The 26964-nt window shown below is 41.1% G+C and overlaps 1 protein-coding gene across 1 annotated transcript in view; it reads right to left on the minus strand.

Moving 5' to 3' along the window:
* PLD5 (phospholipase D family member 5) overlaps positions 1-26964 on the minus strand; it is a 327662-nt gene that overhangs the window by 41147 nt on the left and 259551 nt on the right. Inside the window, exon 6 of the mRNA XM_029934829.1 lies at positions 5528-5725. Within this exon, the coding sequence (XP_029790689.1) occupies positions 5528-5725 (198 nt within the window). The remainder of the gene's footprint in view (positions 1-5527; positions 5726-26964) is intronic.

Genomic DNA, 26964 nt, shown 5'->3' on the forward strand with positions numbered 1-26964 from the left:
TCTCCCTAGCAGTCTCTGGTGTTTGTTTTGGGGTGATTTGGGGCGATTTTAAAAACTTGGGCACAACAGCGCTCGAACCCAGGAACGTGAGATCTGACCTGAGCTGAAGTCGGAGGCTTAACTGACTGAGCCACCCAGGCTCCCCTTCCCTTGAGGCTTAAATCCGGGACTGGGCGGTCCCTGGCTGGGTGCACGCCTTTCTTCTGTGCTTGCTTTCATTTGTTCAGCAAATACCACGACGTGCCCGCCACGTTGCAGCTCTAGTCTAGCCAGCTGGCATATGTCAGTGATCAGAGTCTTCCCTGCTTCCTGGAACTTCATTCTGGAACATGCTACACTGTATTGCATTCATTTGCCACCGCTGGGCTGTGCATCCCCTTTACCTAACACCATGCCTCGGTTAGTATATGCTGAGTATCCGTATCTGCGGGATGAATGTGAAGGTGCTTCTGAGAGCATGGTGCATGGTGCTACTTGAAGATGTGTTCCAGAGGCCACTACCTTTGAAAATAGTGTCAGGATATCCTGGTGGCTTAAAAATGTTTGCTTAAGATGTAAATGAAGGAGGGGCGCCTGAGTGGCTCAGTTGGTTAAATGGTCAACTCTTGGTTTCAGCTCAGGTCATGATCTCACGGTCAGCACAGAGCCTGTTTGGGATTCTCTGTCTCCCTCTCTCCCTGCCCCCTTCTCCCCTCGTGCTCACTCGCTTTCTTGTAGAATAAATGAATGAACAACACGAAGAATGATCTACTGATTGCATAGAGGAAGTTAACTAGTTCCAATAGATTAATCAGAGAGAAGGCTGTTAAGTTTCCCTGTTATTGCTCCTGAATTATTTGTTTTGAGGCCAGCACTTACTAGGAGAAGGAGAAGAAAATCAGATACTTCACTGTTTCACCTCTGTGATGCCTTTTATGCTTCAAGTGCTCTCATACACCATGCTTCTAGGCAGTATGTTCTCTCTTAGATCAATCAGTTTCTTATACATGCACATAACATAACTTGTTTTTCATATTCATTAATTATTTGCCCTAGCAGGCTTCTTCTGATTTATTTAACAACAGTTTCCCAGTTTTTGAAAAGTCCATACACCATATGAAACACAAAAAGACAGCCCACAGAATGAGAGAAAATATTTGCAAATTGTGTATTTGATAAAGGAGTTATATGCAGGATGTATAAAAACTCTTACAACTCAGTAATAGAAAACCAGATAAGGGGTGCCTGGGTGGCTCAGTTGGTTAAATGCCTGACTCTTGATTTTGGCTCAGGTCATGATTTCAGGGTTGTGAGATGGAGTCCTACATTGGTCTCTGCACTGGGTATGGAGCCTGCTTAAGATTCTCTCTCTCCTTCTCCACCTGCCCCTCCCCTACTTGTGCTCTCTCTTTCAAAAAACAAACAAAACCAAAACTAATTGAAAAGTGGCAAAAGATTGGATAGACATTTCTCAAAAAAGATAAAAAAAATAGTCAATGAGGACATTAAAATATACAAATAAAAGCCACAGTGAGATACCATTTCACACCCACTCAGGGGTAAAATAAAACAAAATCACAATCGTTGGCACAGATGTGGAGGCAACGGAGTCCTCACTAACTGCTGATGGAGTGTAAAGTGGAGCAGCCAGTTTGGAGACCAGCTTGCCAGTCTCTCAAAATGATAAGCACAGAGTTGCTTCATTACCCAAAACTGCCACCCCAAGCACTGGAAACAGGTGTTCAAACACAAACTGGCACAGGTAGGTTCACGCAAACACCACTCTCAGGAGCCAAACGATAAAAACACCCAAATGTTCTTCAACTGATGCATGAATGAATGAAATGTGGCATATCTGTACAATGGAATATTATTTAGCCACGAAAAGGAATGAAGCACTGATTCATGCGGCAACATGAATGAACATCAAAAACATACTAAGTGGAGGAAGTCACTTACAAAAGACTACATATTGCATATACTTCATTTATATGAAATGCCTAAAGAAAGGAGAATTCTAAGAGACAGAAACTAGTTGCCAGGGGCTGAGGGAAGGGGAAAATGGAGAATGACTCCTAATGGTTTTCCTTGTGGTGATGAAAATATTCTTTAAAAAATTTTAACATTTATTTAGTTTTGAGAGGCAGAGAGACAGAGAATGAACGGGGAAGGGGCAGAGTGAGGGAGACACAGAATCTGAAGCAGGCTCCAGGCTCTGAGGTGTCAGTACAGAGCCTGATGTGGGGCTCAAACTCACAAACTATGAGATCATGACCAGAGCTGAAATCAAGGGTTGGATGCTCACCTGACCGAGCCACCCAGGCATTGCACTAGTCTTTATCTTGGAAAGCAAATTTATAATAACAAGGGTTCTAAAAAGAAATCTGTAAGATAAGACAAAAACCCAGCCAAATATGGTTTCTGTCATCTTATTTTAAAGGAGAATGTAAGAAAATCAGAACTCTGTGACCCCTAGTTATTAGAGATCACATAGCTAACTCTCACCATGTATCTTTGGGGTTCTGTGAGAAAATTAGAAATAATTAATTTTTACATCCTAATTAGAAATTTATATTTAACAATGCTAAGTTATCAATCACCTAAAATCTAATTTGGGGGATGGCGATTCCTAATAATGTGTGTTTTATGTGTCTGTGTGTTTTCAATAGTGTGTGTGTGTGTGTGTGAATTTAGTCCTGGGGTTGTGAGTTTATAAAAATATAATATACTGTTTTAAGATATTTTACAACAAATACTTTGAATTTAAATAATTTTGTCTTGGCATCTGTTTGGCATGCATGACTCAGAAAATTATACAAATCCTAGAACTTTACATTAAAATCACTACTAATAAAACAAATCCAACATTTAGCTTTGAGTAAGGTGTTGGGAATATCAGTGAGCAAGACAGTCCAGTATATGATCTTCAGAGGCTTTTAAATAGCAGGAGAGACTATCAATAAACAATAAACAAAAGGCTACAAAAATGTGATAAATGCCACAACAGGGGTGAAATCAAGGAGCTCTGGGAAATGACATCAATTCCAGTGTTGGCGGGGGTCTGATTTTATTTTATACCTGTAGGATTTTATACCTCTGGAAACATGGTGTTCAATTAATACCTCTGAATTGAAATTCAAAGGTAGGCTTGATATTACTAGGAAATAGAAAACAATAAGTTGACATAATATAATAAATAAAAATAGGAAATAAAGGCATCATATACTTTAAAAGACTATACCTAAAGGCATGTTTCAAAACTCTACGTATCTTGTGGCAAATTGTTTGATAAAAAGCAATTTGTAAATCTGCCACAGAATACAACAAAGGTCTGCATTTTAGTAGATTTTATTAAAGGCCTGGGCCCTCTGTCTGGGGTAGATAAGTTATCTTTGGGATCAACAAAGGGGGACTCCAGCACCACCACCTTTTTAAGAGTCAGAATTTAGGGGTGCCTGGGTGGCTCAGTTGGTTAAGCATTCAACCTTGGCTCAAGTCATGATCTCCTGGTTCATGGGTTTGAGCCCTGCATCAGGCTCTCTGCTGTCAGCGTGGGGCCTGCTTCAGATCCTCTCTCTCTGCCCTCCCCCAGTCAGGTGTGCATGCATACATTGTCTCTCACGCTCTCTCTCTCAAAAAAAAACATTAAAAAAAAAGAGAATTTAAATATATGCAAAACCCACATTCATCAATCCTAAGATTCAAATTGTAAATTGAAATCCAGCAATTATCTCAATTTGCTTTCAATTCTTCTCTTCCTTGCTGCATCCCATCTGTCCTACTGGAGCTGGCCAAGCACATGTCCCTTGGGGCGTCAGCCACCCCATTACCTTCTCTGCACTAAGGGCTCCTTGGCGAATTTCCTGTTGTGACTCATCTACAAATTCAGGATACTACCTGGCCTTCTTGTCTTCCAGGGTTGTCTTGAGAGGAAATGAAACTGAATGCATGAAGTCATTTTGCTAGTAAAACACCCTATATAATATGCTACTTATTACTGCATTGCTGACCTCCACATGTTAAAAGTTTTTTTCACTTCATTTGGTGAAAATCTTTCAGTCTATTTTCTACTCTTCGCATTTATGTGAATTTGTTAAGATAAACAACTTAACCTCTTTTGTCTCAATTGCTACATGTCTAAATTTTCAGACTGTGCTTTCATTTTAACTGACAAAAAGGACAGAATTCACTCTTCAGTGACACATTCTTCAGTGATATGAAAGTTGTTGGCATAAAAGCACTCTTGTCAGTGGGGGACCAGCATGTTGAATTTGGGATCATGGTCTTAATAAGTTTCTCTAAGCCCCAGGATCAATTCAGAAGGCTGCTTTGAATCAAAATTCTAAAGTCTCACCCTAGGTCCAATGGATCAGATCCTGGGTAAGGGTGGGAGGCTGTAAATCTGCATTTTATTTTATTTTAATGTTTTTAAAATTTATTTTTGAGAAATATAGAGACAGCACAAGTAGGGGAGGGGCAGAGAGAGAGGAAGAGAGAGAAATCCCAAGCAGACTCTGCACTGTCAGCACAGAGCCTGATGCAGGGCTCAGTCTCAGGAACTGTGAGATTATGACCTGAGCCCAAGCCAAGGGTTGGATGCTTAACCAACTGAGCCACCCAGGCAGCTCATGTAAATCTACATTTTAAACAGGTTCCCCTGTCAGTTCTTAAGTATTTTAAAGTCTGGGGACCAGGGCTATAGGCAGAGATATTCACATTGCCCATTCCCAGTGACCCTGTGGAACAGCGATATGATTGGATGTGGGGGTGGGGAGTGGTAGTTTTCAGTGAGGTCAGAGGCCTGAAGCTGTGCCCTGCCTTCCTGTGCCTCCTCCCTCAGCTTCAATCAAGTTTGACAGTTCTTTATCTGTTTTACACACCGGGGTTCCTCAGATTTGTTTCATCCAAGGTTTGTATGAATCGAGTCTGAGAATCACTGAAGTAGGACATGGAAAATAGGATCTGGTGTCAGAGATGCTGGGAGGAGGTACCTGTCTTGGCACCTGCCATCTGAGGGTCTTTGTGTTAATGTATTAGCCTCAATCCCTTCATTTGTAACAGGGTCCCAAAGCTGGGTCTCCCAGATGACCGCAGGGACCAAAGGCATCAGGAACTAGAAATGAATATTGAAATTCATTATTGTTATTATCATAGGGACAGCATCTGGTTAGGCATAAGAGTGGGTATGTCTTGGGGTGTCTGGGTGGTTCAGTCGGTTACCATCCGGCTTCTGCTCAGGTCATGATCTAGTGGTTTGTGAGTTCGAGCCCGTCATTGGGCTCCATGCTGACAGCTCAGAGCCTAGAGTTTTGGATTCTGTGTCTCCTTCTCTTTCCATCCCTCCCCTGTTTGCATTCTGTCTCTCCCTCCCTCTCTCTCTCAAAAATAAACAAACATTAAAAAAAGTTTCTTTTCAAAAAGTGGGTACATCTTACCTCTTCAACAGGTGGGACAGGACTCATCTTTAGAATTCAGGTTTGCCCAGCACAAGATCACACTGGAACATTCCAACTTTGGAAGAAGGAAGAGTAAGAGGGCAATGACTCACCGACACAAATGCTTGGGATTTGGTGTCGTTCAGCTGAAGCTGCAATCTCTTTTCATTGTCATAGACTCCATAGAGCCTCTTGGACCAGGTCTGAGGTACTCTGCTCTTGAATTTTAATGAGCTATACAGAGCGAATATCCTCTGTAAATCCAGGACCAGGCAGCTGCAGTTGTAGAAGATGACACCGAGTTCTTTCATCTGTGAAATTAAAATAGAAAGCATTGGTGCCACGTACGACTGATGGCGTTATTTTCAGAGAAAGAAAATGCACGAGATGCAGCAGTAGTGACTCCTTCTCTCTCAACTGTTACACAGACATATGTAGATACAGTCATGTTATGGTATCTGGAGGTGATAGGTATAAAAATGCTTCTGGGACACCTGGGTGGCTCAATCAATTAAGCGACTGACTTTAGCTCAGGTCACGATCTTGTGGTCCGTGAGTTCAAGCCCCACATCAGGCTCCGTGCTGACAGCTCAGAGCCTGGAGCTGCTTCAGATTCTGTCTCCCTCTCTCTCTGACCCTCCCCAACCCTCTGAAAAATAAATGAACATTAAAGAATGCTTCAATATTTAAGGAGAACATTGCCTTGCTTTTTTGCATTTGGGATCTTATAGATAAGTTTTCCTTTTTCACTTCCATTTTTATATCAGCTCTTCAGATTCATTCCCTTAAAATACTTTTTCGAATGAATCCTTCCATTGCGCAGCGGCTTACAGATTTTCATGGCAGCATCACAAAACGGCTAACATCATGGATTCTGAAGTCAGACCGCCTGGAATTAGGTTCCAGTTCTACAGCTTTCTAGCTGTGTGACTTTGGGCAAGACTTATTCTCTCTGGGCCTCACTTTCCTTCTTTCATAAAGCCAAGTTAATAGTATTTATTCCACACAGCTACTGTAATGTACCTTTAAAGGGCTCAGAAGAGGGCCGATGACCTGGCACTCACTAAATAGGTCATCAATTGTTCGTTACTCATATGAACACTGCAGAAGCCTCGGGAAGGAAACCCCAATACACACTTGCAACAAAGAGACCAGGGGGAGTATTTCATCCATCTCCCACGATGCTTACCCATGACCACGAGGGTGAGCAAAAACTCCTGCCCCAAGTGAGAGATCTTGTCAGCAACGGATTGAGAATTTAAACATGGGTTTCTGACCCTTGATCCAATACACCCAGGACCACAGCAGCACTTGGCTTCATCTGAGTACGGGATCACTTTGTGAAAGTTACAGATGATTTCCAATTTAGTCAATGAAAGTGACAGAGTAAAATTGAGGTCATGACAGACAGCACAAAGATACATGCCCAGGGAGGGGTGTGCTAGGGATGCCTGAGCCCTTTCGAGCCCTGAGTCTGACTTGCCTCCTATCCCTTCCTCCGGCTCCCCAGTGAGGACTCTACTCAGGAATTCAGAAGACATCACCTAGGACACCCTAATACAACGTGCCATGCGGGGGTTTCTGGGTTCGTCCACACCCCCTGGCATCACTCTACCAGCTCCAAAGTGGTTACAGGGTAGATCACACACATTATTTCACTTGCTTGTGGACTTGTCCCTCTTTTTTCTCTAATGCAAAAAATAAAGCAATGGGCATCCTGATATCTTTGTGCACCTGTGCAAGTATTTCCCTAGTATAGATTCCTAGAGTTGGATGGACAAGCACAAGGACACTTAGAGGTAATTGAAGTGGGAGGAGACAGGACGCCTGGGAGGCTCACGTCATGATCTTGCGATCATGAGATCAAGTCCTGCATTAGGCTCTGCATTAGGCCTTCTTGGGATTTTCTCTCTCTCCCTCTTAACCCCTTCCCCACTTGTTCTCTCTCTCTCTCAAAATAAATAAATAAACTTTAAAGAAAATGGGAAGAGATAGGGCAGGGTTGACATATCAGGCATGTGCAAAGGCACTGAGGCTGGTGGGGATGTAATCAGAGCTGTATGGCTAAAGCTGAGTGAGCTGGGGGAGAATGTGCATGTGTGTGTAGATATTGTTTTCTTTTTTCTAAGTTTATTTATTTTTGAGAGAGAGAGTAAGAGAGAGAGGGACAGAGAGAGACAAAGACAGACAGAGACAGAGAGAGAGAGAGGGAGGGAGAGAGAGAGAATGTAAGCAGGAGAGTGACAGAGAAAGAAGAGAGAGACAGAGGGTCCCAACCAGGTTTCGCACTCAGTGTGGAGCCCCATCAGGGGCTGAACTCAATAAATGGTGAGACCATGACTTGAGCCGAAACCAAGAGTCAAACAGAAGCTTAACGGAAGGAGCCACCAGGCACCTCGAGACATTTTTTTTTTTCTGATGGCAGAGGGTAATGCCATAGGGGCAGGGATGGCAGATCCTTGAGGGCTTCTGAGCTGGGATAAACAGCTTGCTGAAGATTGTGGGGAAGCAGGCAAGGAGGGTAGGGGGGTGAGCAGGCTGTGAACTGAAAAGGACTTTTTGGCTGTGCTGTGGAGACAGCAGACAGGGTGAGGGGGCTAGGGCACAGCACTCAGACCCCAGGCCTTGGCGACTGGGGCGATTGGAGGCAGAAAGATTTACATGTTCTTATGTTTTCCAGTCTCAGAGGCTTCAAGAAATTGTCTACAGTCACTGCTAATGGTGGCTAATCTCGTGCGAGGTTGAGGACGGAGTCCACCCGCTGTTTGCTGACAGGGTCTCAGGAATATTTGGCGCTGCGTCTGACCCTCACACTTTTGGACCTTTTTGCACATTAGATCAACACTGCCACCTTACCTTCGCAAGGAAGACTTCGGCATTTTGCGTCCTTCTAGCTGAGCAGGTATAACACCCAGACTCTTTGTCTGGGGTGGGGGGTGGGGCGGAGCACGCAGAAGCTGAGATCTGGCTCTCCTGTGTGTAAGGACCTGTCCCCAGGACAGGGCCTCCCTGACATGCTTGTCTGCCTGCCAGACTCAGGCCAGGTTAGCACACATCCAGGGGGCCCAAGCTCTCTGGTGGGGTTTGGCTCATAAAATCTACAAGGGTCTTCAAGTCTTGCCATCTATGTTCAGGACGTCAATTTCCCGCCTGCTTGATCAGTCCTGCCAACGCTGTCTCAATGGACAGGAAGGATCTGTGTGTCAGAATGAGTTCCTTTCAGTTCCCAAAGGATTATGGCTGGTGACCCTCTCTGGCTTTATATTCCTATGAGGCACATTTGCATCTTAATCCTGCAACTCGCTTTTTGAATAGCCTTGGGTAAATTGCTTAATTCCTAAATTTCTGCTTATTGTTCACTGAGGACAATATTGATCTCCCAAGGTTTGCAGTTAGAATAATATAATTTTGATAGCTAGTGTTGATGGAGTGCTGCTTTGTTGGTGTGTGTACTGGGTTAAATAGCGCTCCCTCCCCCCAGATTCATTGCCACCTGGAGCCTATGAATGTGACCTTGCTAGGAAATACGGTCTTTGCAGATGCAATCACAATGAAGTCATACTGAATTATGGTGGGTCCTAAATCTACTATGACTGGTGTCCTTATAAGAAAAGGAAAATTCAGACAGATGCACAGGGGAGAGGGCTATGTGAAGACAGAAATTGGAGTAACACACACACCTACAAGCCAAGAAACACTAAGCATTACCAGCAACAGCCAGAAGCAGGAAGGAGGCAAGGAAAGACTGTCCTCTAGAGCCTTCTGGGAGAGCGGGGCTCTGCCAACACCTTGGTTTCGCACTTCTGACCCCTAGAACAGTGAATAAGTACGTTCCTGCTCTTGGAAGCCACCAGGTTTGTGCCCTATTTGTTATGACAGTTCTAGGAAACATACAGGGTGCCTCACCGGCTTTCCTCCTGAAAGTGGGTCAGGTAGATACAGTGTTTGTTCCCATTTTACAAGGGGAAAACTGAGGCTTGGATAATTTGCTCATTGGAAAATGACACAGCTGAGATGTCAGCTTGGGTCTAACTCTGAAGTCTGCAAGCCTAACCACCATGATAACACCCCACTTAGCATGCGGCTCGAATACAATCCAGGGCATCTCCTCCTATTAATTCTGTGAGGCATATTCCAGCCAACCCACTTCCAGTACTATACCTGTTGTCTATTTCTAATGTGGTGCGTCTCACACTGTATCATAATTAAAACAAATCATGTGTCTGTTTTTCCCTAAGTGACTCTACAGTCTCTGAAGAGACAATGTCAGGTTCATATGCTTTTCCAGTGTTGGACTACAGTACTTGCCTAGAAAATGTTTATTGAATGAATGCCTGGCCTTGGAAATGAATAAATGGTGGTCTGAGATGAAAACAAGTTCCCTTTTGAACCCAGGAGCCCTCCAGGCTAGTCTAATGCCCTCTGATCCTGATGACATGAATTTAATAAGAATTTTGCTTCTGGTACTAAAGGAGCAGAAAACCTGGCTATGGTCACACCCAGAGATCCACCCGGAAGATTTTCACAAGCATGGTGCTCAGTGGTCAGTATCGGTGGCAGGCTTTCCATTGGTCAGTGAGCTAAATGTCCTCTTGCTTCCTGGACCTACCAACACAGGGCACAGAGACCAACATGAACTTGACTTTTGAATGCAAACTGCGTTAAACAGGTCCACACTATCCAAGCCCCAGTGGAGTCCGAGATAGAATACCATCTAAGCAGGGTCGGGCCTGGTTAGTGCTTGGATGGGAGAATACCATCGAATGTAGAAACCTAGGCAATCCTTTGATTTCTCACCTAAAGTGAACTCATTGACCATTATTCACTTTTACTATGTTTGGATCTCATTGGTGTCCTTTGGTTTTCCCACATCAGACCTTCAGTGTTTTCAAGTTACCTGTTCACACATGACAAACACGTAATTTTGGAGACCTCTGATCAAAGGCTGAATAAGAATGCCATGCTTCCTGTCTAGCTCTTTAATCAGGAATATATGTCTGCTAGTCTTCAAGTGGAGGTTAACAAAGGTTATATCCCTTTGTTGTGGGTGGGGGCAGATTAAAGCAAATAGTAGTTGTTGGGGAACAACTCCCCTCCCCCGTGTCATTCTCCACTGATTCTCTCCTGATATGTAGAATGATATTAAATGTAGTCACAACACTACACCAAGCTTCCCATGATTGTGAAGAAAGGCAGCCACTTTTTAATATGATATGACATGATGAATCTGGGTAAGATTGAATGTGAAATTTGACATCTAGGAGGGAGCCAGGATGGCAGTTCTGAAAGCCTTTCCCTGCAAATGAATGAGAGAGTTCTCTCAATATGACCTGATCGTGACCCAGTAGGTCATCTCTTGGAACAGGCTCCGAAGACAGACTAACTCCACCACGAGCAAGGCACTTAACCTCTCTGTAAATGGATGTACATCGAAGTACTGCCATGAAGAACAGATGGAACAAAATGCATGTATAACATTCATCCCAGTACCTGGCTCAGACAGTGTCAGCCTTAGCTCTACCGAGATCTAGCCCTCTTCTGCTTCTTCCAAGGATGCTTCTACTATATGCTTGCTCTAAAGGGTTACACGTTTGTTTCAATGAAACAAAAGAGGTGCTCAAATTCTTCATCCACGAACGTTTTTACTTTAACCACCGAAAGATTCCAGACGCTTTAGTCACAAGTGTGAGGGTATGAAGTCGCTCCTCAGACACCATTTGTCGTAGGTAGAGTTGGTGCCAGAAGGATCACAACAGAATAGCTATTTCAGATGCATGAAAGACAACATTCTCACTTGCTTCTCTGGGTCTGCCCTTACTGGGCTTGAACCTAATCCTTTGTCAGATGATGGTGGGGGTGGCAGAAGCATGGCGCAGTGGCTGGAACAAATGAGTGATAATGAAACTGTAAGGTGCCCCTGGACATAGCTGAAGCAGGACATCCCAGGAAAAAGGAGGACAATGAAGTGACACCATGGGGTGATGTAAAAAGTGGTGAAGGGACTCCATGAGGTCAAGAGAGGGACTAAAGGTTTGAGGCAGGACAGTGACAACACAGAATGATTGTACTAGCTTTATGTGGACTTCTCCACTAAAGTCTCAAATCTGGACATGCGGGCATTTGTGAAAGCCTCCAGCCTGACATGAAGGAAGGCCTGGTGGAGGGAACAAGGACCTTTGCCTGAGCCTAAAGAATGCAGTGTCCAGATCTTTGAGGGCAATTTCCCCTAGAAATCCCCCCATTGGGGAACCAGGTTCAAAGTAAAAAATTAAAAAAAAAAGAATTTATCTAATGTTTAAATTACCAACTAGACCTCAACACAGAGGATGTACAGGAAACATACCTCGACAAAATAAAGGCTGTGCATGAAAAATCCACAGTTAACAACAAACTCAATGGTGAAAAACTGAAAGCTTTTCCTCTAAGGTCAGGAACAAGACAAGGATATATCCACTCTTGCCACTTTTATTCAACATAGTATTGGAAGGCCTAGTCGTAGCATTCAGATAAGAAAAAGAAATAAAAGGCATCCATATTGGTAAAGAAGAGTTAACCTGTCATTATTTGCAGGTGATATGATATTATCCATAGAAAACCCTAAAGACTCCATCAAAAAGTAATAGAACTAATAAATGAAATCAGTAAGATTGCAGAATGCAAAATTAATACCCAGAAATTGGTAGCATTTAAACTAATTAAAGAACACCATTTACAAGTGCACCCAAAAGAATAAAATGCCTAGGAATAAACTTAACCAAGGAGATGAAAGACTTGTACTCTAATAAATTATACAACATTGATGAAAGAAATTTAAGATGACACTAACAAATACAAGAATATTCCATGCTCACAGACTGGAGTAATTAATATTGTTAAAATGTCCATACTACCCAAAGAAATCTACAGATTCAATGTAATCTCTATCAAAATGCAAACAGCATTTTTCACAGAACAGAACAAGTAATGCTAAAATTTGCATGGAACCCAAAAGGCCCTAAATAGCCAAAGCAATCTTGAAAAAGAGAAACAAAGCTGGATGTATCACAATCTCAGATTTTAAGATATACTACAAAGCTGTAGTAATCAAAACAGTATGTGCTGGCACAAAAACAGACACATAGATCAATGGAACACAATAGAGAGCCCAGAAATAAACCCACACTTTTGTGGCCAATTAATGTATGAAAGAGGAGGCAAGAATATAAAATGAGGAAAAGACAGTCTATTCAATGAAAGGCTCTGGGAAAACTGGAAAACTATATGCAAAATAATGCAATTGGACCATTTTCTTTCACTGTCCAGAAAAATAAACTCAAAATGCATTAAAAACCTAAATATGAAACCTGAAACCATAAAAACACCTAGAAGAGCACACAGCAGTAATTCCTCTGATATGGGTTATAACAACATGTCTCCTAAAACAAGGGACACAAAAGGAAAAACAGACTATTGGGACTGCATCAAAATAAAAAGACAGTGAAGGAAACAATCTATAAAACAAAAGAGAACTTACTGAATGGGAGCAGATATTTGCAAATGACATATCTGGTAAGGCGTTGGTATCCAAAATATACAAAGAACATCTACAACTCAATACTAAAAAAATAAAAAATCCAATTAAAAAATGGACAGGGGTGCTTGGGTGGTGCAGTCAGTTCAGCATCAGACCCTTGATTTTGGCTCACATAATAATCTCATGGTTTGTGAGTTTGAGTCCCACATCAGGCTCTGTACTCATAATGCAGAGCCTGCTTGGGATTCTCTCTTTCTCTCTCTCTCTCCCTCTCTCTCTGCCCTTCCCATGTGCTCTGTCTTTCCCAAAATAAATAAAATAAAATGAATTAAAAAATAAAAATAAATAAAAAGTGGATAGAAGATCTGAATAGACATTTTTCCAAAGAAGACGTATAGATGGCCAATAGACATATGAAGAGTTGCTCAACATCACTAATCATCATGGAAGTGAAAATCAAAAGCACAAGAAGATATTACCTTGCACCTGTCAGAATGGCGAAAAAAAGCCAGATAAATGTTGGTGAATATGAGGGAAAAAAAAATAAACCCTCATGTATTATTGGTGGAAAACACTATGGAGGTTAATCAAAAAAGTAAAAACAGAACTACCATATGATCCAGTAATTCCACTACTTGGTACTTACCCAAAGAAAATGAAAACACTAATTTGGAAAGGTATAGACATCCTTATTCATTGCAGCATTATTTCTAATAGCTCAAATATGCAAACAGCCTGTATTCATTGATAGATGAATGGATAAGAAAAATGTGATATCTACATATATATCATATATGATACATGGCACCATATATAGATATCATATATAGGCATATAAGTAAATACAATGGAATAGTACACAGCCATAAAAAGGGATGAGATTGTGTTATTTGAGACAGTATGGATGGACTTAGAGGGCATTATGCTAAGTGAAATGAGTCAGAGAAAGACAAATACCATATGATTTCTCTCATGTATGGTCTAAAAAATGAAACAAATGAATAAACCAATAAACAAAAAGCAGAATCAAAGATGTAAAAACAGAGAACTGATGGTTGTCAGAGGCGAGGGGAGTGAGGGTTGGGTGAAAGTGGGCAGAGTGGGTGAAAGGAAGTGGGAGATACAGGTTTCCATTTATGGAAGGACTAAGTTACAGGAATAAAAGGCACAACCTAAGGAATATAGTCACTAGGATTGTGATCGCTGGCAGTTACACTTATGGTGAGCATAGCAAGACATCTAGAGAAGTTGAATCACTAGGTTGTACACTGGAAACTAATGTAATGTTGTGTGCCTGTATTCAAAAGATTCAAACTGTATTCAAAAGATTTTTTTTTACAATACCAACGAGATGACAGCTTTGGAAATCAAGAGTCACAGACCTCTGTTCGTGCTCCTTTATGAATGGGAATAAATACAATGTCATCTTTCTTTTCTTAAACATGTTTAATGTTTATTTTTGAGAGTGAGACAGACAGAGTGCAAGCAGGGGAGAGGCAGAGAGGGAGAGAAACACAAAATCCAAAGCAGGTTCCAAGCGTCATACAACTACAACAACTCCATCTCCATCTACAATTCCATCTCCATCTCCATCTCCCTCCCCATCTGCCTCAATACTTGAACAAAATCTATCAATGGAGTCATGGAAGGTGAAGGGAAAGAGGCTGGTTTAGGTCATACCAGGCTTGGAGTCCCACTGAAGTCAATGGACAGTGTTGTTTTCAACACTCACTCCAGTTCCCCACAGACAATGAAGGGAAGCTTGGCTGGATTCCCCTGGGAAATCCAGGAAGGTGAAAGCAGATGTTTCATGAAAGCAAAACAAGAGCAAATGTTTGTCAAATGTTTGGGCTTAGGTACCAGACCGAGCTGTGTTACCATTACGGTTCTTTAACTTACACGCTGTATGTCTTTGGACTAGCCCATCAACCTCTTCAGGGAAGATAATAGCAGCTCTTGACATCTGGAAGCTGGCATGGGACTGCCAGCTTGGCCTTGATGTTTTCTGGAATTTGCCTTGGTGTTCTCCTGTTAAACATAAGCCACTCCTAGTACGCTAACATCAAAACATAAACTGGACCAGCCCGTGAACTTGTCTGGACACAGACAAAAACATGACCACTGTCCAAACCATAACAATGACCAAAGATCCCCCATATGAGTGATGGCTGTTTCTTTACCAACTCCAGTTTTAGCTTCACTGGATTCCCTCTCCCATACAGATAAGATTTATCACCCCTACTTCCTGACAGCATCCAATTCTGAGCAAGTCTCTGCCTCCTAAAATCTTCTCCCAAATCACCTACGCCTTAATCCCATAAGTCCTTTCTAAAATCTGCTTACTGAGACACTGAATAGCCACAGTTTGTGCTCTCCCTTGAAAGAAGCAACCTGTTCAACTTCAGTGTGCTTGCTGGTCTTTGGGTGGAGGGTAATGCCACCACCTTATTCCCATGACAACCACCTCATAGGCTGTTCAGGACAGACAGATCCAGGGAGCAGAGCACGGTGACCAGTATTCAACATGTGTTGACTGTTATTTTTCTATTTTAAGTCATACTGTGTTAGGGAAATGTTAGGTTTTCCATATTGTTCCAGTTGTAACTGCAAGTTCTGTAGGTAGCAGATCAAGAGGTATTTAGGGGTAAGGAATGAGTAAAGTCAATAATGGGTCTTGGTGAAAGGCATATGGAAAGGCTGCATTTTGGGAAGGGGCTCACCCATTAGAACCTAAGGCCAAATAGTACTCCTGAGACATTTTCAGTGTTGCACTGCCTTCTGGTCTCTGCATGTGTTATATACCACGATTTGGAATGTATACCATTAACGTTTTAATTCGGTATCTAGTGAACTAATTCTTTAAAAGCTAGTGGAGAAATTGGGTTTCACGTTTAGATCTTTAATCTATTTTGAGTTTATTTTTATGTATGGTGTCAGAAAGTAGTCCAGTTTCACTGTTTTGCATGTAGCTGTCAAGGTTTTCCACTGCCATTTATTGTAGAGAGTATCTTTTCTCCATTGTTTATTCTTACTTCTTTTGTCATGGATTAAGTGACCATGTAATCATTGGTTTATTTCTGTGCTCTCTATTCTGTTCCATTGATCAATGTGTCTATTTTTGTGCCAGTACCATACTCTTGATTTCTACAGCTTGGTAGTATGATCTGAGATTGTGATAACTCCAATTTTGTCCTTTTCTTTCTTTTCTTTTCTTTTCTCTCCCTCTCTTTTTTCTTTCTTCTTTCTTTCTTTCGTCCTTCCTTCCTTCCTTCCTTCCTTCCTTCCTTCCTTCCTTCCTTCCCTCCCTCCCTCTTTCTTTCCTTCCTTCCTTCCTTCCTTCCTTCCTTCCTTCCTTCCTTCCTTCCTTCCTTCCTTCTTTCCCTTCTTCTTTCCTTTTCAATTTAAATCTAAGTTAGCTTTCAGGAGTACAATTTAGTGGTTCATCACTTAAATATACCACCCAGTGCACATCTCAGAAAGTGGCCTCTTTAATCTCCATCACACATGTGGCCCACCTTCCCACCTAACACCCCTCCGGCAACTCTCAAGTTTGTTCTCTTTATTTAAGAGTTTCTTATGGTTTGCCTCTCTCTCTCTCTCTCTCTCTCTCTCTCTCTTTCTTTATCTTATTTTTCCTTCCCTTCCCCTATGTTCATCTGTTTTGTTTCTTAAATTCCACATAGGAGTGAAACCATATGATATTTGTCTTTCTCTGACTGACTTATTTTACTTAGCATAATACATTCTAGTTTCATCTATGTTGTTGCAAATGGCAAGATTTTGTTCTTTTTGATCACCAAATAATATTCCATTCCATATATATATACACCATATCTTCTTTACCCATTCATCAGTCCACGGATATGTGGGCTCTTTCCATAATTTGGCTGTTCTTGATAGTGCTGCTATAAATGTTGCAGGGCATGTGTCCCTTCGAATCAGCATTTTTATATTCTTTGGATAAATACCTAGTAGTGCAATTGCTGGGTATAGAGTTCTTCTTCTTTTTTATGATTACTTTGGATATTCAGGGTCTTTTTTGTTTCCACACAAGTTTTAATATTATTTGTTCTCATTCTGTGAGAAATATTGTTTGTATTTTGATAGAGATGGTATTAAATCTCAGATTGCTTTGGAAAGTATGAACATATTAGCAATATTGGTTCTTCCAATCTATGATTATGAAATATCTTCCATTGGTCTGTGTCCTCAATTTCTTTCATGACCTAAATGTTCTTCAATTTTTTCATGACCTAAATGTGAGAACTGAAACCATAAAACTCCTAGAAGAAAACATAGGCAGTAATTTCTTTGACATTGGCAGTGGAAAAAATTTTCTAGATATGTAGCCTAAAGGCAAGGGAGACAAAAGTAAAAATAAACTATTGGTATCTCTTCAAAATAAAAAACATTTTTGCAAAAGAAAGGAAAGGCAAAGGCAACCATCAAAAAACCAAAAAGAGCCCACTGAATGAAAGAAGATATTTGCAAACGATATATCCAATAAGGGGTTAATACCCAATATGCACAAAGAACTTATATAACTCAACACTAAAAAACCCCAAATAATCTGATTAAAAAAGTGGGCAGAGGACCCAAACATTTTTCCATAGAAGACATACAAATGGTCAACAGATACATGAAATGATGCTCAATATCACTTATTATCAGGGAAATGCAAATGAAAAGCATGAGATATCACCTTACATCTGTCAGAATGGCTGAAATCAAAAGCACAAGAAATCACAAGTGTGGCTAGGATGTGGAGAAAAAGGAACCCTTGTGCACTCTCAGTGGGAATGTAAACTGCGGCATCCACTGTGGAAAACACTATGGAGGTTCCTAAAAAAATTAAATAGAGCTACCATATGATCCAGTGATTCCAATACTGGGTATTTACCCAAAGCAAATGAACACTAATACAAAAAGATACATACACCCCTATGTTTACTGCAGCATTGTTACAATAGCCAAGATATGGAAATAGCCCACGTGTCCACAAGTGTCCACTGATAGATGAATACAGAAAGAAGATTCAGTACATATAAAAATTGGAATAGTACTCAGCTGCAAAAATGAATGAGGTCTGGATGGATCTGGCAGGTTTAATGGCAAGTGAAATAAGTCAGATAGAGAAAGACAAATACCATATGATTTCAGTCATATGTGGAATATAAGAAGCAAATGAACAAAGAAATAAAGAGACAAACAAATAAACAACAAACACCAGACTCTTACAGAGAACTGGTTGTTGCCAGAGGGGAGGTGGATAGGGGGATGGCTGAAATAGATAAAGGAGATTAAGAGGTACAGACTTCCAGTTACAAAATAAATGAGTCATGGAGATGAAAAGTACAGTGTAGGCAATATAGTCAATAAGACTGTAGAAACTCTGTTTGGTGACAGATGTTAACTATACTTACCACATGAGCATGGAGTAATGTATAGGATTGTTGAAGCATGTTGCACACTTGAAACTAGAAGTCTAAAATAAAAATTCTTATTTAATGGCACCATAATTATGAGTGATGTTTGTTCCTTTAGGTATGATCAGATGGAGGGAAGCATGTTTAGGAACATTCTCTGCATTGAATATCCCCCGGATTCTCCTTATGTACCATTCATTCATCATCATCAAGATGCAAATGGGCACTGTCTCTCTGTGCACTTTATCCAGACGTTCTCCAGCTCCTAGTATTGCTAATGACTCTATTCTAAACAAAGATGCAGTGTTCCTTTTCTTCTGTTGTGTAAGCTGTTTTTCGTGAGATTTCTCCACAACTCCCGACATCAATCTTCTCTGTGACTACACGACAGCTTCAGAGCCTGAAGGCGATGGAAGAAGCCCAGCCTGGCCCTCTAGAGATAAAAAAGGAATTCTACTTCCTCTTAGTATCATCCTCTGAACCTTAGGATGACTCAAACCCATTTCTAATTATACATGTTTGGTTTAGGCTGGTGTTGATTGAAGATGGAAAAAAAGACACCAGCATTCATTTCACAGATTTTTCAGCTAGAGCAAAAATCCAGGACAGGTTTATGAAAATTTTTTTTTAATGTTTTAGTGTTTGCTAATTTTGAGAGATAGAGAGAGTCAGAGTGCAAGCTGGGGAGGAGGAGAGAGAAAGGGAGACACAGAATCCTAAGCAGGCTCCAGGCTCTGAGCTGTCAGCACAGAGCCCAATGCGGGGCTCAAACCCATGAACCGTGAGATCATGACCTGAGCCGAAGTTGGATGCTTAACCAACTGAGCCACTCGGGCACCCCTGAACAAATCTTAAAATGATGGCATTTTAAGAATGGGAAAATATGCAGGAAAAATAATACGGATTTGGGGTTCTGAAAAGCTTCCATGTCTAGATTATCAGAAGAATAAAAAGCTAAAATGATTGATTGATTGATTGATTGATTGATTGGCAGAGGTTCTCTTAATGTTGTCTTACTAATAGGACCAACCTTACCTACTAGATATCTGACCCCTGCCTGCTGGTGGGCTGCTCAGCTCAGCATAGCCCCACACCTGCCACACTCTGTTCACATGCCTGCCATGTGCTCCCTGGGCATCCTCACAGGCCACCCTGACTTGTTAGTTCAATTATGCAGTTGACAGTTGATTAAATGGTCCAACTGTTTGACTAAAATAATCTTAAAAAAGCAGGAGACTTATCACTTAATTATTTGGAAGAGAATAATTTTAAACAAAAGATAAATTATCTTTTCGATGAAATGGGTGCCCTGTTAGTGACCAACCCATGGAGCTAGGCAGGCTTGGAGCCTCAAACAACCCAGAGTAAGGGTCACCACATCACATAAAGCTTGAGTTCTCCCAGTGGTTCCATCTGTCCCTTGCACAAAGATGTTAACGAGAGAACTTTTGTTGGCATGTGGGGTTCACACAATCCAGGAGATGCTATCATCCTGCCACTCGGGAAAATAAGAACAGCAGTACTAATCATCACTGCACCGACTGTGTCCCATGCACGTTCTAGACGCTTTATAAGCCTGTGTTTGTTTAAGCCTCACAACAACCCATCTTACAGTGAAGGAAACAGCAAAGGAGAGCAGGACTTGCCCAAATGCAGCTGGCAAGCAGGAAGCTGAGTGTCATAGATACTCACAGAGACTAACGTAACATTTCATCTTTGGAAAGGATTATTCACAACATGGAGCACCCATAAGATCCTAGCCCGGCTGTTCGTATGTATCCTCTTTCTTGGCCCTGGAAGTTCTATGTATGTTAATAGCCTTAGTTTCAAAGCAAAATGAGAATTTGGAGAAACGTGTAATTACACCAGAGAAACATTCTGCTTTATTTCCTCAAAGTCAGTGGAAGGCAGTTATGAACGGAAATGCAGCGAGAAAAAAACAGCAGCCCCTTTCTGCTTCAGGCCTGAATGGCAGCAGAGGGAGACGGGTCAGGTTTGGTGGGTTTTATTAGGTGCTGCAGAAGCAAAGCAGGCTTCTGATGGATACTTCTGTCAGCAGCACCAGGACAGAGAGGCATTAGCACCATTCCTCACTCTAATTCCGAACAATTAATACAAGTTAGCTTAGCCAAAGCTCCATTTATCAATTACAGGTGTCCACTTTGCTGTTCTCATGATTTCATACGAATGTGAACAAGCATTTCTTCAAATCTCTTGACAAAGACAAAAGAAAGTGCCCCCGGAGTAGCCCCATGCATCTTGTTAGCTCCTGGTTTGCATTTGGAGTTTCTGTGGGAAATTTAATTAATAGGAGCTGTAACTTGATTTCGTTTCTGCCTTCAAGGTGAATTTTCGTTCCCAGGAATAGACAATAAAGAACTTAATCTTGGCATCTCAAACACGGCCTCCCATTCACAATTGGGCTCTCTGGCCTCTCCTTCCTTGTGCCGGTGGTCTACACCACTTAGTTTCTTGATGTTTTATTTTCTTTGTTACCAAGTGGGAATAATATTGTTGGCCACAAAGAATATGACTATTTGAAGTGACAGCAGTGTGTAAGAGCCTTAGAGAACACCTCGTTCAACCTTATTTCCAAAGTAAGGAAACTGAAACCCCCCAAAGGGAACTGACTCACAAGATCACAGAATAATGAACATCCTGTGATTTCTGGTCCTGGACTCCTTTGCCCAAAAGGCTGTGCAAATACCAGATAAAGTCCATCTGCAGGATGGAGAGGGCTGTTGCTTGCTAGCTCCCTTATTCTTTTTCATTTGAACCAATGCTTTCTTTTTTTTTTTATATATAAGGATCTCACAACTCTCTATAGTACCACTCAATTCGGCATCTTTGACTACTGGCTATAAGGAATTCACACATTGGTTCTTGGCTTTATCTTGTCAAAGGGAAATCAATAGAGAAAACCTTGAACAGAAGGATCAAAGAATGTTAATGGAAGGAATCCTGAAGGAGCAGGGCTGAGAGTAGAACGGGATGAAATGCATTGCAATCACAGTTTGGTTATTTTTGAGTACTTTAATTTCATCCTGCTTCTTAAGACTTGAAAATGATTTCTGAATGCCACCACATCTCTGGCCATGTCTGCTTTCTGTCTTCTCTCATTAATAATGAGCATTATGGAAGCTGAAATCATCTGTTTGAACTCACTATATTGGATTCCCTTTCCAACTCCCTCCAGGGCTCGATTCTTGGCAAAATGTTGGGCCAGATGTGGGTGACTCTGTCTTCCAGGTTTGTAAGATAAACACCCAGCCCCACTTATGTACCAGGATATTAAGAGTAATGCTTCTTATTCATGTAAAGATGAAATCATTAAGGAAACCAAAGAGGTAGAGAAAATCTTCTGAAAGAAAATACAAAATGCACACTTTTGCCACACTCTTTGGAGCAGGTCCTTGGCCATCCAGCGACCAACTACACTTCACATATGGAAAACATGGATGCATTTGTCATGCTTTCTGCTGCCTGGTTCAGAGTTCCCTTCCTCTCTTCTTTATTGCAAACAGGATACTTGCCCATATAGTTTTTCCATTCTTCAGCTTACCAGTATTGCATGCTGATGAAGCAAGGAACTCAGGGAGGGGCCATAAGGTTGTTAAAGGAGAGATGCTCGGGGTGTAAAGTTATCTTTGTTTGCATTAGGATGGGCCACAGCTGATGAGACTGTCCGAATTGCAAAGTCACCATTGAATATGAGTCAGTGGGTCCCATGTCATAACTTGGTCTTCTTGCATCCACTGTAATGTCAAGCGTCATCTTCTCCCTCTTCCAGGCCTAAGGCTTCAGTCCAAAGAGTAAGCCCTTTTACTCTTTTAAGTATTGAGAAGGGTGACATGTACCTTCTTTCTACATCTGGCTCACTCACTCACTCACTCACTCACTCCTCTCATGGAAGAGAGAGTGACTCTGCAGGGAGATGAGAAAGGACAGGGCTGGCACAGTGCAGGCTCTTCCTCTCCTTCAGAGCAGCCTGTGCTCTGGTTGTTTTGCTCCAGTCCTCCGTGGACATGCACAGGGGTAGCCAGCAGATACACCTTTAACTTGGGCAAGTTCAATTCTGGGGAAAGTAGTAGGAAGCCACACATTCTGAATATATTTTCCATTCTGGTTTCATCAGTGATGAAGCTGACAGCTTGATCTCCATCTGATTTCTGGTGGTGTTTTTTAAAATGGCTAAGAACTCAGGAAGGGAAGAGAGAATGTCATTTACTGGATTCTTACAACTCCAAGAGCAAACTGCCACATCTAATGATCTCAACTTCATTCTCCTATGGCCAGTTCCATGGGTTTGAATTAGGTGTGAGTGCTCCAAAAACATCCACCATGTCTTTCTTAAGGGAAATGTCCAGTCAGATTTTTAGATATTCTTCCTCCCTCCCTTCCTCCCTCCTTTTCTTCTTCCTCTTAAGTTTACTTTTATTAATTTTCTTGATTTGAGTACATTTGACACACAATGTTACATTAGCTTCAGATGTACAACATAGTAAGTAGTCCACCATCTCTATATATATTCTATGCTCACCGCAAGTGTAGTTGCTGTCACCACACCGTGCTATCACAATATCATTGACAAATTCCCTATGCTGTGTCTTTTATTCCTGTGACTTACTCATTTCATCACTGGAAGCCTGTATCTCCCACTCCCCTTCATCCATTTTGCCCATCCCCCACTCTGCAATCTTCAGTTTGTTCTCTATTTATAGGTCTGATTCTGATTTTTGTTTGCTTTTTAATTTGTTTTTTAGATTCCACATATATATGAAATCATATGGTATTTGTCTTCCTCTGTCTGGTTTATTTCACTTAGCATAATATCCTCTTGGTCCATCCATGTTGTTGCTAATGGCATATGGACATGCACCCACATCATCCAGCTCCTTATCAATTCATCTAGTGGTGGCCACTGGGCTGCTTCCATGTCTTCACTATTGCAAATAATGCTGCAATAGATCAGAGGGGTGCATGTATCTTTTTTGAATTTGGGTAAAAATTTTGAGTTATTTTCTTTGGGTAAATGTCCAGCAGTGAAATTATGGGATCATAGGGTATTTCTATTTTTATCTTTTGGAGGAACCTCCATACTATTTTCCACAGTAGTTGCATCAATTTACCTTCCCATGAACAGTTCTAAAGATTTCATTTTTCTCCATGTCCTTATCAACACTTCTTACTTCTTGTCTTTTCAATTCTAGCCATTTTCACAGTTTTAAGGCGATGTTTCATTGTGATGATTAGTGATGTTGAGCACTTTTCGTGTGTCTTTTGGCCATCTGTCTGTCTTCTTTGGAAAAATGTCTATTCAAGTTCTCTGCATGTTTTTTAATCTGATTTTTAAAAATGTGTTGAGCTGTACAAGTTTTTGTTTTATGTATCTTAGATATTAACCCTTTATCAGATATGTCACTTGCAAATATCTTCACCCACTCAGTAGGTTGTCTTTTTGTTTTATAGATGACTTTCTTTCCTGTGAAAAGCTTATTTTGATGTATCCTTGTTTATTGTTGCTTTTGTTTCCTTTTTCTTTGGAGACATATTTGGAAGAATATTGTTACAGCCTATGTCAAAGAAACTCCCTGTGTTCTCTTCCAGGAGTAAGGCACCACTATGTGCTCATGGATTGTGTGTGTTGCTCACGGATACATTGTGTTTTTCATCTCAGCATTCAGCACACCCTCCCCATCACAGTGTTCTGAAAAGTGTACTGCTTAAGGTGTTCCCACACTGCTTAGAGCAATGATGTCCTAAGGTCGAAGAGAAAGCATGGGCTGTGGTATGAAAGATGAAAGAAATCCTCTTCTGATTCTTCAGGTAGATCCTAGACCCTAACTTCCACAAAACACCCAAAGCACTCTGTTGATGCTGTGGTGCCATGTTTGTGCCCTTCCTGTTGTTTCTAGTTCTTTTTACTAAATATCCAACAAACATCTCTTTTGTGAGATAGCATGCTAGGAATTGTCAATATCCAAAAAATGGGGTAAAATTTGAAATCTGTGAACCTTGTCATGTAACAATTCCACACTGATGCCATTAATTTATTTGCAGAAACACCTGCAAATATAGCCAAACATGGCTGTCACCACTCTTTCAGTTCATGGGAAGTCACCTTTTAAAAAATCTGGAGTGGGATGACCACTCCCTAAGAGGTGGGATGCAGTCCCAACAGTTGCTCAGTAACTGGCCCGTCAGAGCTATAGAGTAGAAACCACTGCACTGGCCTTGCTTTCGGATAGCGATGTGTGAGTGCGAAACTTGGGACAAATAACTTAATAATGTTTTCTTTAAGTATAACCAACATTGACTTGAAAACAGTATCGATAAAAACCACAGTAAAAACAACCACAGTAATAATAAGGGATATCTTATTTGGAATGAGATTGGCAATCTTACAGGGTGGAAATGTCTCCAGTAATCTCAGAGGTGGAAACATCTTGAGGATTATTCATCAGCCAGTTCAGTATGGTTTGAACATGCAAGACTGATGTTGAAAATATTCACACATACAGGTCTTTTACATCTTTGGTTAGCTTTACTTCTAGGTATTTCATGTTTTTCGTGTAATTGTGAATGAGATCTGTTGCTTGCTTTCTCTTTCTGTTGCTTCATTTTTGGTGTATAAGAATGCAACTGATTTCTGTACATTGACCCTGCAACTTTACTGAATTCATTGATCAGTTCTAGAAGGCTTCTGGTGGAGTCGATCGGTTTTTCCATGTACAGTATCATGTCGTCTGCAAAAAGGGAAAGTTTGACTTCTTCTTTGCCGATTCTGATGCCGTTTATTTCCTTTTGTTGTCTGATTGCTGATGCTAGGACTTCCAACACTATTTTAACAGCAGTGGTGGGAGTGGGCACCCCTGTCATGTTTCTGATCTCAGGGGGAAGGCTCTCAGTTTTTCTCCATTGAGGATAACATTGGCTGTGGGCTTTTCATAAATGGCTTTTATGATGTTTAAGTAAGTTCCTTCTATCCTAACTTTCTCGAGGGTTTTTATTAAGAAGAGATGTTATATTTTGTCAAATGCTTTTTCAGCATCTATCGACAGGATCATATGATTTTATTCTTTTGTTTTGTTGATGTGGTGTATCACATTAGTGGATTTGCGAATGTTGAACCAGCCTTGTAACCCAGGAATAAATCCCATTTGATCATAATGGATAATACTTTTTATATGCTGTTGAATTTGATTTGCTAGTATCTTGTTGAGTATTTTTGAAAACTATAGAAGACTTATGAAGGAAATTTAAGAAGACACAAAGAAATGGAAAAACATTCCGTGCTCATGGATTGGAAGAATAAACATTGTTAAAACGTCATTATTACCCAAAGCAATCTACACATTCAATGCAATCCCCATCAAAGTTGCACCAGCATTCTTCTCAAAGCTAGAACAAACTATCTTAAAATTCATATGGAACCACAAAAGACCCCGAATAGCCAAAGTCATATTGAAGAAGAAAACCAAAATGGGAGGCATCACAATCCCAGACTTTAGCCTCTACTACAAAGCTGTCATCATCAAGACAGTATGGTACTGGCACAAAAACAGACACATGGACCAATGGAATAGAATAGAGAACCCAGAACTGGACCCACAAGTATATGGCCAATTAATCTTTGACAAAGCAGGGCAGAGTGTCCAATGGAAAAAAGACAGCCTCTTCAACAGGTGGTGTTGGGAGAGCTGGACAGCAACATGTAGAAAAATGAAATTAGACCACTTTCTTATACCATTCACAAAAATGAACTCAAAATAGATAAAGGATCTGAATGTGAGACAGGAAACCATAAAAACCCTTGAGGAAAAAGCAGGAAATAGCCTCCTAGACCTCAATCGCAGCAATTTCTTCCTTGACACATCTCCAGAGGCAAGGGAATCAGGAACAAAAATGAACTACTGGGACCTCATCAAGATACAAAGTTTCTGGCTTCTGCAAGGCAAAGGAAACAATCAAAAAAACTAATAGGCAACTGACAGAATGGGAAAAGATAGTGGCAAATGGCATATCAGATAAAGGGCTAGTATCCAAAATATACAAAGAGCTCACTAAACTCCATACACGAAAAATGAATGATCCAGTGAAGAAATGGGCAGAAGACCTGAATAGACACTTCTCCAAAGAGGACATCCCGATGGCCAACAGACACATGAAACGATGCTCAGGGTCACTCATCATCAGGGAAATTCAAGTCAAAACCACACTGAGATACCACCTCACACCGGTCAGAGTCGCTAAAATGAACAAATCAAGAGACTATAGATGCTGGCGAGGATGTGGAGAAACGGGCACCCTCCTACACTGTTGGTGGGAATGTGAACTGGTGCAGCCGCTCTGGAAAACAGTGTGGAGGCTCCTCAAAAACTATTGATAGAACTCCCCTATGACCCAGCAATAGCACTGCTAGGGATTTACCCAGGGGATACAGAAGTGCTGATGCATAGGAGCACATGTACCCCAATGTTCATAGCGGCACTTTCTACAATAGCCAAATCATGGAAAGAGCCTAAATGTCCATCAACTGAGGAATGGATCAAGAAGATGTGGTGTGTGTGTACATATATATATATATATATATATATATATATATACACAA

The sequence above is a fragment of the Suricata suricatta genome, chromosome 3 (genome assembly GCF_006229205.1).
Source record: "Suricata suricatta isolate VVHF042 chromosome 3, meerkat_22Aug2017_6uvM2_HiC, whole genome shotgun sequence".
Classification (NCBI taxonomy): domain Eukaryota; kingdom Metazoa; phylum Chordata; class Mammalia; order Carnivora; family Herpestidae; genus Suricata; species Suricata suricatta.